A 15,475-nucleotide genomic window follows, 5' to 3' on the forward strand; every position below is an offset into this window, starting at 1 on the left:
GTTAAGCAGTTACTTGATTGCTAATAGAGCAATCGCATTTTATTGCACATTTATCAGTTACTAATGATTTCAAAACGTAACAAAATTATAAGAATTGTCCGATGTACAGTCTGTCCTATGAAACATTTATAAATGTCCCATCGCAGCCGTCGGCTAAGGGGATTTTACATGTATATTGTTGATATATGTTCTGTAAAACATATGGCAGAAAGGATGAAATTAAAAGGAAAATTTAAAATATATATACTGTGTATTTATTAAAATTAAACTTAAAATCAAACAAGAAAAATTAAAGGCAAGGTTAACATCTCTGGCCTTGGTAAAGTACTGTGGTAGCCTCTTCATATTATTCGGATGGCAATCCAAGATGAAAAAGGCGAGTTCCTTCGACCTTCCAGTAGATGAGGCTGATTGTCGCACATTTACCTTTTCCTGGTTACAGAAACTCCAGTTTTGCTGAATGGAGTTTTTGATGGAGTTTAGAGTATCCCCAAATGGCAGATTGGTTTACAAAACGTACTGTTCATGATGTAGATGAAGGGGTAATCTCGACAAACTTACACAATAGATAGCAATCAATAGCCAAGAGAATTCTTGGTATCTTTTTTTTTTTTTTTTTTTTTAATGAAAACCCCAAACACGAAAGGTATCAAAATCTATAATCTATAGTACTTAGTATTGAAGGAGATGGGAATGCCGGAAACGTTGCTCTGGTGACTGAACGTGGGTTTCACCACTTCAAGCCTCCAATAAGCAAAGTGGTGGTATTGCACCGGTTGATGAGAGTCATCCAGAGGCTGATTTAACGGCGGGCGCACCGCGTGCGCGCCCTGGGCCCCGACTTCTGACGGGCCCTCAAAACCCCAACTTTACACTTTTTTTTCTAATGACACCAAGTTTGGTTTCATATGTGCAATTTTAATTACGTACAAGTTTATAATCGGCGGTAAAACCTGATAGTATGTTTATATTCGCTTGTTTTCATTATTTCATTACTACACTGCATACTACACTGCATACTATACACATACTACGCTGCATAGGCCCCGCGCGGCTGCGCTACCGCTCAATCGGAGCAATAGAATCGTATTTGCTACTTTGTACTTACAAAGGTTCTCCTGCTGTGCAGACTTAAGATATACGCAAATACGCGTATATCGTATATTGTTGAAATTATATTAAGATAAAATTAATTCCTGTTGTTACATCAGCGCCTGGATTTTCGTAGTTTATGAATAATTTTTGAATTTAATTAATCATTAATTTATTGCATTATAACGAAAAACCTCTTCTCTAGTATTCTAATCATTCAGACTATTAAATTTTATATTTTTCTTTTCATTGGTAGGCTACCAATGGTAGCTAGAAAAATTAAACGACATCTATCAGGGGCTGAAAAAAGACAAATTAAAAAAAGACGCGAATATAATATAATACATATATTATATTCAAATTTTATTGGAAATAAAAGATTAATAGTACATAATATTTTTTATTTATTTAAAAAAATGGTTAGCATGCATTTTTATTTTCCCTGTCTCTCTCTTTTTTTTTAAGGGGCCCAATATTTTCTGCAGCGCCCGGGGCCTCAACCGACCTTAATCCGCTTCTGGAGTCATCTATCACCTTTAGATATAAGAGAATAAAGAGATGTAATTAAATATTATTACAACCAAAGAGTAAAATGGCTATGTTGTTATTAAAGTTATTTTGAGAAATATGGAATAAACTAATTTCTATATACTAAAAGTTACATGTATTTGGTAACGAAACAGGAAGTAAATATTTTTCTAAATCTGCAAAAAAAATCGTATTTCCAGCACCTAAAAGTAACCATCGAATTTTCCCTTGAACTTTGTTAAACTCACCATTTTGGCCACATTTGGGAGGCTGTTCTAATGTTCTACGACATGCTATCCAAAGTTAAACTTCATGAAAAACAGTCTTCTATTATTCGATAAATTTTTAGGCATTATACAGGGAGTGGGCAAAATAATTGAAATACCTCTGATAAGAGTTACAGGTAGGCACTAATATGGTGTTGGGCCATCAGGTGGAATAGATTCAAATAAAACTTGGCCTGTCTTAAGAGGAATATTGGACATGCAGGAACGTTTCAAGCTCCTTGAGTGATGAAAGTGGAGGGAATTTGCTTATCACTCCTTTTTCCAAATATGTACACAGTGGCTCAATGGTGTTTTTAAGTCCAGCGATTGTTCAAGCCATGGGAGATGCTTAGCCTTAGTTTGATCCGCCTAAAACCAAGATGGACACATCTGGCTGAATGTATTGGAGCATTATCATTTTAAACATGGCATCGTTTGTGGGAACAATGTTTGCACCATGGGATGAAGGTGGTTACTCAGAATATAAAGGTAATCGGTGGCAGTAACTCGCCCATTCAGGGTGATGACAGGACCTAAAGAATACCAAAATATTGCTGCCCAAACCATTGTTGATCCTCCTCCTCTTCCTCCATGTTTAACAGTTGACACAATACAGTCAAACGGGAAAGACAGTCACACGGGAAACCATGCTTGCACATCGACTTTGTGACTCTTAATTCACTATCACGTGAGTATAATACGAGTTTACTTACCTAATTCTCTGAGCAAAGCCACCACAGCAACAGGGTCCGTAGCACTGAGAATGGAACCAAACAGCAAAGCTGTAATCCACGTCCAGTTATAAAACACGAATAAATTCATCGACAGAACTGCAGTTAGAGCAGCTGAGATCACTAAAAGAACAATTGTTTAATTATTAGAATTTTGTCAATATAAAAATGACAAATTAATGAAATAAAAATCAATTACGGTATGGCGAACTACAAACAAAATTCGTGAAAAAACTACTTCTTTTATCAACTGATTTGTCAATATTGCGATAAGGTATCCATCCGCACTCTAATGAGGTGGCAGTACATCATAAATAACATTTATGATGACACCTTTTCCGCAATCAGATCTCTAAAAGTCAGTCTGCGCCTAAATCACTTTTATTTCGTATTTCTTTGTGAAAAACTAAATCCAAGCTTCTCCAATAATTCTTCTCACTCTATCTTTTTATTTATCATTTTGCATAAAAACCTCATGTCACTGATTATTCGCTTTTCCTCCAATGGTTTTAAGCAGATATAACAACATTATGGAGTAGTTCTGTTCATTCTAGTATTCGCTCTTATTTTCCGTGCATAAATATCTTAAGAGCATAAATATTGTATTTAAAAAAACTGTTTTCAACGATTCTGTTTGATTAACGTTGTTGATTTGATAAGGAGACTAAATCGTTCTGCAATTGCCAAGACTAGCAAGATTAATTATTTGTGTAGTTTATTTAAAAATACATCATCCATATAATCTTTGGGAAAGCATTTTACAAGGCCCAATATTTAATCAGTTCGTTTTTGATGGCAGTTTTCAGTTTCATGAAAAATGTACTCCCAGCTTTTCCATAGTTGTAACTCATAATAACGAGCTTTTAATATATTTTATAAACAAATGAAGTTGTACATCATCTATAATCATAGCAAATAATACTCTTACATTTCCTGACGTTTAGTATCAATCTTTGTTCAACTGTCCATTCACTGAATGTAGTTCTTTAGAATCATATAATCATTAATTTCATCTGCCTTCACACAGAACTTTGTTATGTAAAACTCGAGTAGCGTTTATCTCTTTAAAAAAAGCTTGAACACCTATAACAAAATTATAAAATAAAACAGATTTCTTAATTATTGGAGTCATAAACGATGATCCGAAATTAATACTATAACAATTGCATTTCGAAAAGCTATCGTAATAAAAAATTGTTTCGTTTACATTTTTACTTTTTATATTACACTACCTTAAAAAATATTAGAGAACTTACCTAATAGCGCGTCAAGCCATCTTTAGGGGATGTCAGCAGTAATTTTGCAGGGCACGGATTAGATTAGGAGCTTAGGTGTCCCTCGTGATGTCATTCCATTCCTATTTGAGAATGAACTGGAGATCTCCAGATTAGATGAATTTTAGATACAGGAGATTAGGTGAACTTTAGATCCCTCAGATTATAGGAGCATTGGATCCCTATCTTGGATGTGTCGTTCCGTATATTCTCTGTGGGATTCATGTCCGGCAACGCTGCCGACCGTTGTGGTTGCCCATACCCAACGTTATGCTGCATGTTATTCCTGCACAATTCCATGGCATTGTCTAATAACAGAACATCTCCGTGTGGGTACAAGGTCAGCATTCTGAGAAGTACTGCAAAGATGACCTTCACACAAGAAAACACTATCATTTGCGGTCTGCACGGAGGTAGGGTGTAGTCAAGATCTATTGTTGTCCTTGTGTGAATTCTCTATACCATTAGAAGACAAGCACGCTTCAAACAATCCATCCCATACATGGCTACCGTACAGCGATAAATGTTCACTGAATATTCACGCTTTGCTCTCAAAAATGGAATCACTGCCTCGGGGCACTTTTAGTATATCCATGTTTTGCATAGCATACAAACTACAGCCACTGTTCCCGCCTCGCATTAAGTATCCGATACCTGCACTTACATATCTAACCAAGCGGGTGTCTTTATCATCCTACAGGTTACTGACTGCTCGTTTTCGACTCCACGTGCACATATCCAACAATCCATCTGGGGGTTCATGTCCGCCAACTCTGCGGACCATCGCAGATGTGGTAATAGATAAATTGCTATGAATTAAAGGATGGTTGGTTAGAAACAGAATAGCTATCAATGGGCACTATTCTTCTTGAACTACGGTTATTAGTGGAGTCTCTCAGGATTCAATTCTGGGTTCATTGTTGGTTTCAAAATATGGTAATGTTTTTGTTTTCTGTTTATACTTAGTATAAACAGAAATCTACACATGGAAATCATCTGATTATAAAACAAGGAATCAGATTGATTACATCCTTATGCAGCAAAGGTGGCGTTCCAGTGTAATCACAGCAAAAACACTTCCTGAAGCAGGTTGTGCAGTGATCATCAGCTACTCCACATCATTCTCAAGCTGAAGCTGAAAAAGATTACGAATAAGGTTTTCCCTAAACGATTGGATGTAGAAAATATTCCAAATGATTATATACTTGAAACAGGCAATCGTTTACAAGCTCTATTAGAATTACATGACTATACACCAATGAGCCAAAACATTATGACCACCTACTTAATATGACATTGGTCCTGCACATGCCGACAAAACAGTTCGTACCCGGCAAGGCATGGATGCTATAAGATTTCTAAATGTGTCGTGTGGTATCTGGTACCAACACGCAACCAGCAGATCCTTTAACTCCTGTAAGGTACGTGGTTGAGACGCCGCAGATCGGAGTTGCTATTCCTACACAAACCACAGATGCTCGATGGGATTGATGTCTGGGGAATTTGGAGGCCAGGGCAATACCTGGAAGTCTTCCTTATATTCCGCGAACCAGGCTCAAACAATCCGGGCGGTGTGGCATGGCGCATTATCCTGCTGAAAGACGGCACACCACCAGAGGGGAAGACCGCTGCCATAAACGGGTGTACCTGGTCAGAAATGATGTTTAGGTGGGTGGTAGACGTTAGAGTGCCCGGCACATGGATGACTGGAGCCAGGGTATCCCAGCAGAACATCGCCCAAAGCATGAAACCGCCGCCATCGGCTTGTTTTCGTCTCACGGTGCGTCCAGGCGCCATTACTTCCCCAGGTAAACGACACACATGTACCAAAAATAAAGGTGCAACAGGAAAAGTGATTCATCGGACCAGACGACCTTCTTCCAATTACTCAAGGTTCCGTTTCGATGCTCGCGTGCCCATTGTAGGCACTGTTGCCGGTGAACCCTGGTCAGCATGGGCATTTGGAGCGGCCTGTGGCTACGCAGCCCCATTTTCAGCAGGGTTCGATGTACTGTGTGTTATGACACATTACTCCCGTCACCAGCATTCCAATTACCTGCGAGTTGCGCCACAGTCGCCCTTCTGTTGCCGCATACCATCAGGGAGAGCCTTCGCTCACCTCGAGCATCGATGAGCAGTGGTCATCCAGTACCTCGCCAGCGGTTCGTGTGTTTTCCCTCCTCGGACCACTTTCGGTAGGTACTAACCACAGCTGACTGTGAGCATCCCACTAGCCGTGACTTTTCGGATATTCTCTGACCTAGTCGTCTGGCCATTACAATTTGGCCTTTGTCAAACTCGCTTAAATCCGCTGCCTTTCCCACCTGAAGAACAAGAGTAATACTAATTAACGGAGCTCAGCATCAGGTGATTTTTATACCGTATCCTGACCGACGCACGTGCCTTAGTTCACCTGCAGTTGCTTCGATTTGCATAACGACTCATAATGTTTTGGGTCATCGGTGGGAAATGTGGGAAAATACAAAAAGCATTATTAAGGATTCAGCAAATAGATACATTAGAGAAAGGTCAAAGATCAGGAAGCCATGAATTACAGAAGCCACTTTTAAACTTATTGGACAGAGAAGAACTGCAAAAGCCCAGGGTGTACCTGGAAACGAAGAGTATCAGGAACTAAGCAAAGTCATCAAGCGCTGTTTAAGCCAGGACAAACAGGATTATATCAAAATCGAAAGTGTAAAGAAATCGAATACCACAATGAACGAAACAACACTAAGATGTACGATGTAATTAAGTCCTTAAGACAAAAGTTCCGACTAAAACATAATGCAATTAAGGACTCCAAAGGGGAAATTTTATCAGAGGAGAACACAAAGGAAGGTGGAAAGAATACTGTGAGCAGCTCTTCCAAGCACCTGCTAACAATAATGATTTGCCACCCTCTTTTCAAGAGTCTGATCATGAATCAGTTCCACTGAAGGAAGGAGTCGAAAAAGCCAACAGAGAACTGACGTGTGGCAAGTCACCTGGCATTGGTGAAATCCCAGCGAAATTGATTAAAGCTACAGGTGTGAAGAGTGCTGAGTTTTTTCATAAAATGATTGTAAAAATTTGGGAAACGGGACAGTGGCCATCAGATTGGAAAAAATCAGTTTTCATTCCATTACCAAAAAAAGGAGATCTGAAAATTTGCTCAAATTACAGGACCACTAGCCTAATTTCTCTCGCTAGTAAGATTCTTCTTAAAATCATTAAACAGAATCTCAAGAAAACTTGAAGAAGAAATGCCAGAAGAGCAAGCAGGTTTCAGAAAGGGGCAGAGGAACCGGAGATCAGATCTTAAGTCTGCAACTGATTATTGAAAAATGCAAAGCATTCAATGTTCCAGTCGTTTTGTGTTTTATACACTGTTGTGCAAAACTTAAGGACCAACACTATTTTTAAACGTTACAACCACAAAATCAAACAAAACAGCCAGTAGCGATTTGCATAACTGGCCGTTCAGTGGAAAGCTAGTGCACATGCAAAATTTTGAATTATGATAAGAGGGCTCACATAAACAGATAAAAGCAACAGGTCAGCAGTTATGTGCAAATTACAGAATGATGAGCACGATTGTTACACACGTTCGATTGGTTTCATACAGTGCTACAGACAACGGAATGGCCAGTAGACATCTGGATGACTTTACCCGGGATCGAATAATTGGGAAGCTCGAGGAAGGTCGAAGTGCGAGAAGTGCGGCTGCAGAGTTCGATATCTCTCAAAGCATCGTCATACCAGCTGCACAGGACGCAGAATATCGTGGTTTACTGTGGCCAGGCGACTCCACAAAGGTGAACTGTTTGCCCGACGGCCAGTACGCTATGTCCCTTTAAGACCTGCCCATCAGAGACACCGTTTACAGTGGTGCATCGAACACAAGGATTGGACGGCAGCGCAATGGGATAGGGTACTCTTTATTGATGAGAGTAGATTCAGTCTCAGATTCTGAACGTCAGCTAATCTGGCGAGAGGTTGGCACACAGTATCACCCTGCAAACATCACTGAAAGGGATCGATAAGGCAGTCGATGTGTTCTCGTCTGGGGAAGTGTTATCTTGGATTGGATGAACGTACACAACTGCAGATATTGGAAGGCGGTACTGTAACCGGTGCACGCTACTGTACTGAGGTAATTCTTCCTCATGTGCGTCTGTTCCAAGGTGCCATTGGCCCGGAGTTCGTGTTTATGGATGATAACGCCACATCCCATCGCACTGCGCTGTTGATATGCTTTTGGAAAGTGAGGACATTGTTCGTATGGATTGGCCCTCCCGTTCCACCGATCTAAATCCCATCGAACACATATGGGACGCTCTGGGGAGACGTCTAGCGGCATGTCCACACCCACAAGAAAATATTCCCAGCTATAGATAGTGCTGACAGAGGAATGGACGATGTTACCGCAAGAACTTATCAACAGCATTGTTCTAAGTATGGACAGGCGGTGCAAAGCCTGCATCGACATTAGGGATGGCCATATCTCCTACTGAGGACCACCTCTTCCTTTTGTTCCATCTTTGGGAGTGATGCATCTGTATTATGGCAGCCCAGTGCTAAGTTGCCATTTTTGAATAAAGTCCCTCTGTACCGTTTTGTTTCCGTTGTTGCGTCGGTGTTGTTTCATTCATCATTTCTTAGTAAAATAATAAGAGGAGTTTACCTCAATATAGTACGTAGAACACTTCCGTATGATACCCTCCAGAAATTAAAACGAAAAAGTCGACAACTTACCGGTACATTAGAGTAAAATATAAATAATTAAATAATCGATTTAACACAATTCAAAACAATTTAAAACAATTAAAAATCAAATTAACGCAATTAAAAGAATCTAACGAAAATATATTCAAAATCGTTTTGAATATTTTCGTTAGATTCTTTTAATTGCGTTCATTTGATTTTTAATTGTTTTAAATTGTTTTGAATTGTGTTAAATCGATTATTTAATTATTTATATTTTACTCTAATGTACCGGTAAGTTGTCGATTTTTTCGTTTTTCCGGTTTTAATTTCTGGAGGGTATCATACGGAAGTGTTCTACCTTTACCTCAATATAAAGGTAGTGTTCTACCTTTATATTGAGGTAAACTCCTCTTATTATTTTACTTATATTATTATCAACGTAGAACATATTGAGTATTACAGCTCTGATTCATACTATCTAATTCATCATTTCTGTACCTCACGATGTTCCTTTGGTATGCTTTTCCCATATCCAGGCCACTCCTATGCTACAGGGGAAAATCTGACTGGTCCTTAAGTTTTGCACACCAGTGTAGATTATGCAAAAGCATTTGATTGTGTTCAAAACGAGAAACTATGGGAAACGATGACTAATATGGGTTTCCCAATCCACATAATTCAGCTGATTAAGCTACTGTACCAGAAACAGGAAGGAACTGTGAGAACCAACATGGGAAACACGGACTTTTTCACAATAGGTAACGGTGTCAGGCAGGTCTGTGTTTTGTCACCTCATCTTTTTTAATCTTTATGCTGAAGATATCATGCGTGAAGCTTTGGAAAGTTTAGAGACTGGCATCAAATTTGGAGGATTGAAGATAAACAACGTTCGTTATGCAGATGATACTGTGCTAATTTATAATTCTAAGGATCATCTTAAAGAAACTCTGAGGAGAGTATGTGAAGTAAGTAAGAAAGAAGGATTGTTTCTGAATGTGTGTAAAACTAAAATTATGGTGATTGGTAATAATCTCGGTTCCAGTAAAGTGAAGGTTAATGGGCAAGGTACTGAAGAAGTTGATGAATTTGATTACTTATGGTCAAGAATAAATAAAAATAGTGACTGCTCAAACGATGTAAAGGGACGACAGGCAATTGCTAAAACGTTGGTCACTGATCTGACAAAATTATGGAGAGATTAAGATCTGCCTCTAAAGACGAAACTGAGAATCATTGATTCGTTAATTTTTCCAGTTGCCACTTATGGATGTGAAGGATGGAATCTGAAGAGTTGACAGGAAGAAAATTGAGGCATTTGAAATGTGGTGTTACAAGAGAATACTGCGTATTTCTTACTTGGATCGAAAAACAAGTGAGTGGGTATTGAATAAAATTGGGAGGCCCAAAATTCTTCTTCGTAGCATTAACAAAAGAAAACTCAAGTTTTTGGTCATAAAGTGAAAAGGGAAAACTTTCTGTTGAAGAATATAATGGAAGGAAAAATTGAGGGGAAGAGGTGCAGAGGAAGACCTTCAACTAGGTGGAAGGATGGGATCAGTGAACTTCTGGCATGACACTTTGCGATGCCGCTTGTAGAGCATATGATCGATGCAGTTGAAGGAATTTGTTGGTGGCCGCAACAGCTCCTCAGGGAGCTATGTGACTGGAAGAAGAAAAAGACAAAGAAAACTGCAAATGCATATTCGAACCAATCAGAGCCATGCGATGCTGTCAGATCCTTTTACCTTATAAAGGGGAAGATTCCCTTATTTCAACTTCAATGATTTTAAGTCTTGTTGGTAGATCTGGTTTGAAAATCCAAATGGATACTGTAAATATTAGAGCTTTGTATCACAGAATCAAACGAAAAATTAAAGATAATCTCTAAAACTAATCAATATAACAAAAAATATTTAAGAGATGATTTTAAATGCTTTATATTGTAAATTTTGTACTAAACGGCTGTTTCTTAAATATACAACTAGAAAAAAGACTGAAAATCAGTGAACTACAGACGGAAATCCATTAAATGCATTTACATTAAAAGAATTTTTTTTTTACCTGCTTGTTGTACTTACATAAACCTGGAATTGCTAGCACTGTACACTGTAGGAAAACCTTTTTCAATGTATGTGCATCCATGGCGAAAGCTGATTCAAATATTAGTATGGGAAGAAAAACGTGTAAGATTAATTGAGGATGCATTCTTGCGAGGATTGTATATGCCTTTACTGAAGGGATTTTGGACGACAATAGGCCAACTAGAGCTCCACATATCAGCAAGATGACAGTGTATGGAAGTCGAATCTTTTTCAGCTGAAACCTTATGAGAGCTATAAGGAAAAAAAATAATAAAGTGTTTACTAGTCACTTATACTATTTCAATGATTTATGGCAAAAAACAAAGTTTTAAATATAGCTTATCAGCTGCCGTGGCCGAGTGGTCAGGGGCGAAGATACATACGTACATGTGCTTTGAGTAATCGGGGTTCAAGCCCGTGACTGCTAAATACGGTGCTGTTTCTTGTATTTTCTCGAACTTGTTAACTCTTCTGACCGTGTGGTCGTCCCGGAGCATGAACAAAAAATTAATTTTTTAATGATGTTTATAAGTAAAGACACGTAAATATTGTATTGAGAACCGTAAATGCTAATTCTTAAAAAATAACCAAAATTCAGCATGTTGTGCTATAAAATGGAAATTGATTTTAGAAATTTTAAATTGCTGTATTTGCCGGGCCATAAGACGCACTTCTTTTCTTGGAAAATTTTGGCTAAAATTTCCCTGCGCCTTAAGGTGCGAACATATATTAAGTGCACGCAGTAATTTTCTTTTATAGATTAGGCTGTACATTGGAGCAGTTTGGCATTAGGGAAAAATCTGTTGCTATGAATAAAAGGATAGTTGAATTGGAGAAAACAGAGTGGCTATCATTGGGCACTATTCTTCGTGGACTATTATTAGTGGAGTCTCAGGGTTGAGTGCTGGGTCCATTGTTTTTTTCAATATTTATTAATGATATTCATGGTATATCTTAATGTCTAAGTTTGCAGACGATACAAAAGTTGGCAAGGTGATTAAAGACAGTAATCAGGGTATGTTTCTCTCGTGGGTAGCGCAGTTGGTAGGATCGCCATCCTCTCCACACCGGGTGGAAAAGACCCGAGTTCGAATTCTGTCGATGACAGGAGGAATTTTTATGGGTCTTTTGCACAACGTGGTTGAGTTAGTCAGTCTTAGGCAAGGGTAGTATGGTTTTTTCTCCCGAAAACTCGGGTTTTCGTCCAGCAAAAAGAAAATCGACCTCAGAATACACGCAATTTACAGATAATATACAACAAGCAACATGGCCTTAGTCGTTGATGCTCCTAACCCAACAACAATAACACCAACAACAGGGTATGCTACTGCAACAAGATCTGAAAAGTTAGGTAGATGGGCTGAGAAGTAGCAGTTGAAGTTTAACATTGACAAATGCAAGCAAACTGCATATAAGTAGCAGTCATCCCAGATTAACATACCAACTTCTGTATACTTTGGCTAGCTGTGGTCCTGGTTATAAACACTGGTGCTCATTCTGAATTAATGAATCTTTAAATGAAAAAAAAAAAAAAAAAAAAGTGGCCATAGTGTATCTGCTACCTTAAAGCAGTTACGATGAAGTTGTGAACTCGTCTATCTGGCCACCTATATGGGAGTATAAAAAGAAACTAATTCTGTTGAACGAAAGATGTCTTCTGTTTGGAAATGAATATCATCAAAATATTTTTGTTTTTATCATTGTTTTGTTCGGATTTTTTTTTTTTTTTTTGGCTGGTGCAGCATAAGCCATAGGCTTTCTTGCACCATACGGCCGTTACTAATACTAATACTAATACTAATGACTCCAACTGACTAAGTAGTCAGAAGTAAAATAAAACAAAAAGAATGTATACTTAAACATTAAATATAAACTGATGAAAACTTTTCAATTAAAGCGGGATAAAATCAGGATAAAACTAAGAAAAAGCATGCTTTTATGTTGAATGAAATTAAAAAGGAATTATTCTATTCTGTGCACACAAAATAGAACTTTGTAAATTATATAAAAATACATTGCAGCTTAGTAAATGGGAACCATATCTATTTAAATGCTATTACAGAATACAATATAACGGATTCCTGAAATGTGGCCAAAATCAGATTCATTTGGTAATAAAAATTAAATAAATAAAATTAAAATTAAATAAATTTAATAAATAATTTAATTACTATAAGTAGTCTTAACCAGTTTTTTGTGTAAAACTATTTTTACGAAGATCTTAAAGAAGAAATTCGAATTAAAAATTTTTCTCTTGGATATTAGCGAATTACTTTTAAATGAATTTACCTCAAAAAATATTGGGAAGTAAGCGACTGTTGTAACCCATTTAAAATTTTAGATAGTTGGACATTTCTTGAGACCAAATTTGTTTTATTTTTGTAATTTGATAAGTAATTATTAAGATGTATGCATTATAAACGTTTAAAGCTATCGTCCAGCTTTGAAAGATACAGCCCACACTTGAGTTTCCATTGAACATATTCTTGTACTCTTACTTAAATGTGAATTACTTAAATGTGAATTTAAGTAAGAGCACAAGCCAACGGACAGTTGTTATTGTCCGTCCGTGTGTAATAACTGGATTCCCAGTGGGTGAAGTTTCACCTAATTTAATATCTCGCTCTTTTAGAATGATTACTGATGATGAATAAATAAAATACAGATCTGGATTCCATGATCTGTGATATTACCTCCCTTGAATAAAATGATTATCTCCCCCCTCAATGTTTCTGGATTATTGGCTGCTTTTTAACTAAAAGAAAACTTTTTCTTTCTTTCTTTTTTTAGAAACACTATATCCCACCCAAAACCATTCTTACCACCAAGTGTCGTTATAACCGCTAAGGACAGAATGATGTTAGCAATTTCAAATACTATCCAGTCTTCATCATCGTCTATCAGAGATTCTGTGATGTTACTGTCGGTGAAGTTGAAATCCATGATGCTGATGATCGCAGCCCAAACAGGGCGTTTCACATTCCCAGCTCACTTAAGATTTTCTTTAATGTCTTTTAAGAAGCGCCACGATAAGACAAAAGGACGAGATGTGTAGATACCACAGAAGTTAGTTTAGAAATGGGGGAGAGGGGTTGCAGTGTGTGCTACCCTGACGTAATATCTTTTGCAATCGGCTATGTCATATAAAACAGTTGTTTCTCCAGTCGTTTTGTTCTACGACTGGAGAAAGATTTACAAGCAAAGATAACACGGGTAATTGCGTTGACTACGTTATCCGTTAACAAGACATCCTCAAACTTTAATTTCAAAATAATTACTGAAAATCGTATTATAAATTTTAATAACGTTACAACGTAAATAGATCCACGTAGAAGAAATGTTAAACATCTTAGCATATACGAGTATGCGTTATGTGCCTGTCTTTCCGTCCGTCCTTCTGTTCACATTAAATAATTCGACTGCTAATAGATATTTTCATAAAATTTTATATTTGGCTCTTAGGAAACACTAGAGGCGTCTTAAGTTTAATTAAAATCAGATCGACAGAAATCTGGAAATTATTATTTAATTGTCCGTCCACTCGACTCCCAATGGACGAATTTTCATTAAATTTTACATCTCGCTCTTTTAGAATGATTTTTATGGCCTCTCGAAATTTCATTAAAATCGGACTAGTATCAATCAGACAATTGTTTTTTTTTTTTCTTTCATACATATCTCATAGGCAAACTATACAAATAGTTTGGCTATGTGATATGTATGAAAAAAAAATATTCTCCACAACGATATATATTTGTATATCGTTGTGGAGAATGCATCCAACAATTTTTTTTTCCCTGCGTTTCGCGCATAAAAGTCGTTACTTTTTGCTCTTTTTTTTTTTTTTTTTTTTTGTTAGAAATCGTGAATTATAATTATTTGTTAACGCTCATGAAATACAATGCACTGCATACATTAACTAACTTATTTATTTTTAGGTAAAGAAGCACTGAGTGGCATATTATTATTAACTCTCTGTATAAGACTGTGTACTAATATGATGCATTTGCACTAACTTGTACATAGCGAACTCTCTATATATTAAAAAAGTTTTCCTCCTAGTGATATTTATTCGAGCCAATGGGAGAAGAGGGCGAGGCAATTACGTCACTACAAATGCGCTGGTAAATAATTACATTGTTGTCTTTCATTGAAAGGCAGCTCGGTTCATAACGTTCACAAACCTCGTGCACATGCTTCATTCTGTAATACATGACCACACACGGCATCAATTGATGTTCCATTGTAATGTTAGCTAAAGAAGGGATCTGATATAGTTTGTATATTTGTAAAAAGTTTAGTATTTTGTAAACATTTTAAATATTTATATAGTTTGTAAATATTTTAGTCCTGCTCTTTCGGGTGCAACAGCATTATGGAACCCGAAGCAAAAGGCCTTTTCCTAAGTGACGTATGTAAACGTAGTTAAATAATTACATAGTGATATTTATCCCACCTTGAGAATGCCGTATGGTGGGGTAGCCAATGGGAGAAGAGGATTCGAATCACGTGGTACAAGTGGGCGAGGCAGTTACATAACTACAAATACACAAGTAAATAATTACATATGTCATTTCCTAATTAGATATCGATCATGATGGCATAGTGTTTGGGTAAGGCACCACCTGTGGCGTCCCCCATCTGCAGCAGCAGTACTCTTGTGATGAATACAGAACCTCTATAAAAACCAGAAAAGTGTTGTGTAAAGTGTATCTAGGGTCAAACGGCACCAGGGGTTTCCCCCATCTCCGCGTTGTTTACTTTGTGTGGTGATACAGTTCACTGTAAAGGCCAGAGATTTAAAAGTGTATGGA

At 37.4% G+C, this 15,475-nt stretch overlaps 1 protein-coding gene across 1 annotated transcript in view; it reads right to left on the minus strand.

Annotated features, from left to right (window-relative positions):
* The window catches only part of LOC150084882 (sperm-specific sodium:proton exchanger-like), a 64,279-nt gene extending 50,675 nt beyond the window's left edge, over positions 1–13,604 (minus strand). The window contains exons 1-3 of the mRNA XM_090376378.1: positions 13,484–13,604; positions 10,659–10,913; positions 2,600–2,740 (exon numbers count right to left, since the gene is read on the minus strand). Coding sequence (XP_090232504.1) covers positions 2,600–2,740; positions 10,659–10,913; positions 13,484–13,604 — 517 coding nt within the window. The remainder of the gene's footprint in view (positions 1–2,599; positions 2,741–10,658; positions 10,914–13,483) is intronic.
* Between the last annotated feature and the right edge of the window lie 1,871 nt (positions 13,605–15,475).

This window comes from Mastigoproctus giganteus, chromosome 6, assembly GCF_048544385.1.
Source record: "Mastigoproctus giganteus isolate SK-2022 chromosome 6, ASM4854438v1, whole genome shotgun sequence".
NCBI classification, from domain to species: Eukaryota; Metazoa; Arthropoda; class Arachnida; order Uropygi; family Thelyphonidae; genus Mastigoproctus; species Mastigoproctus giganteus.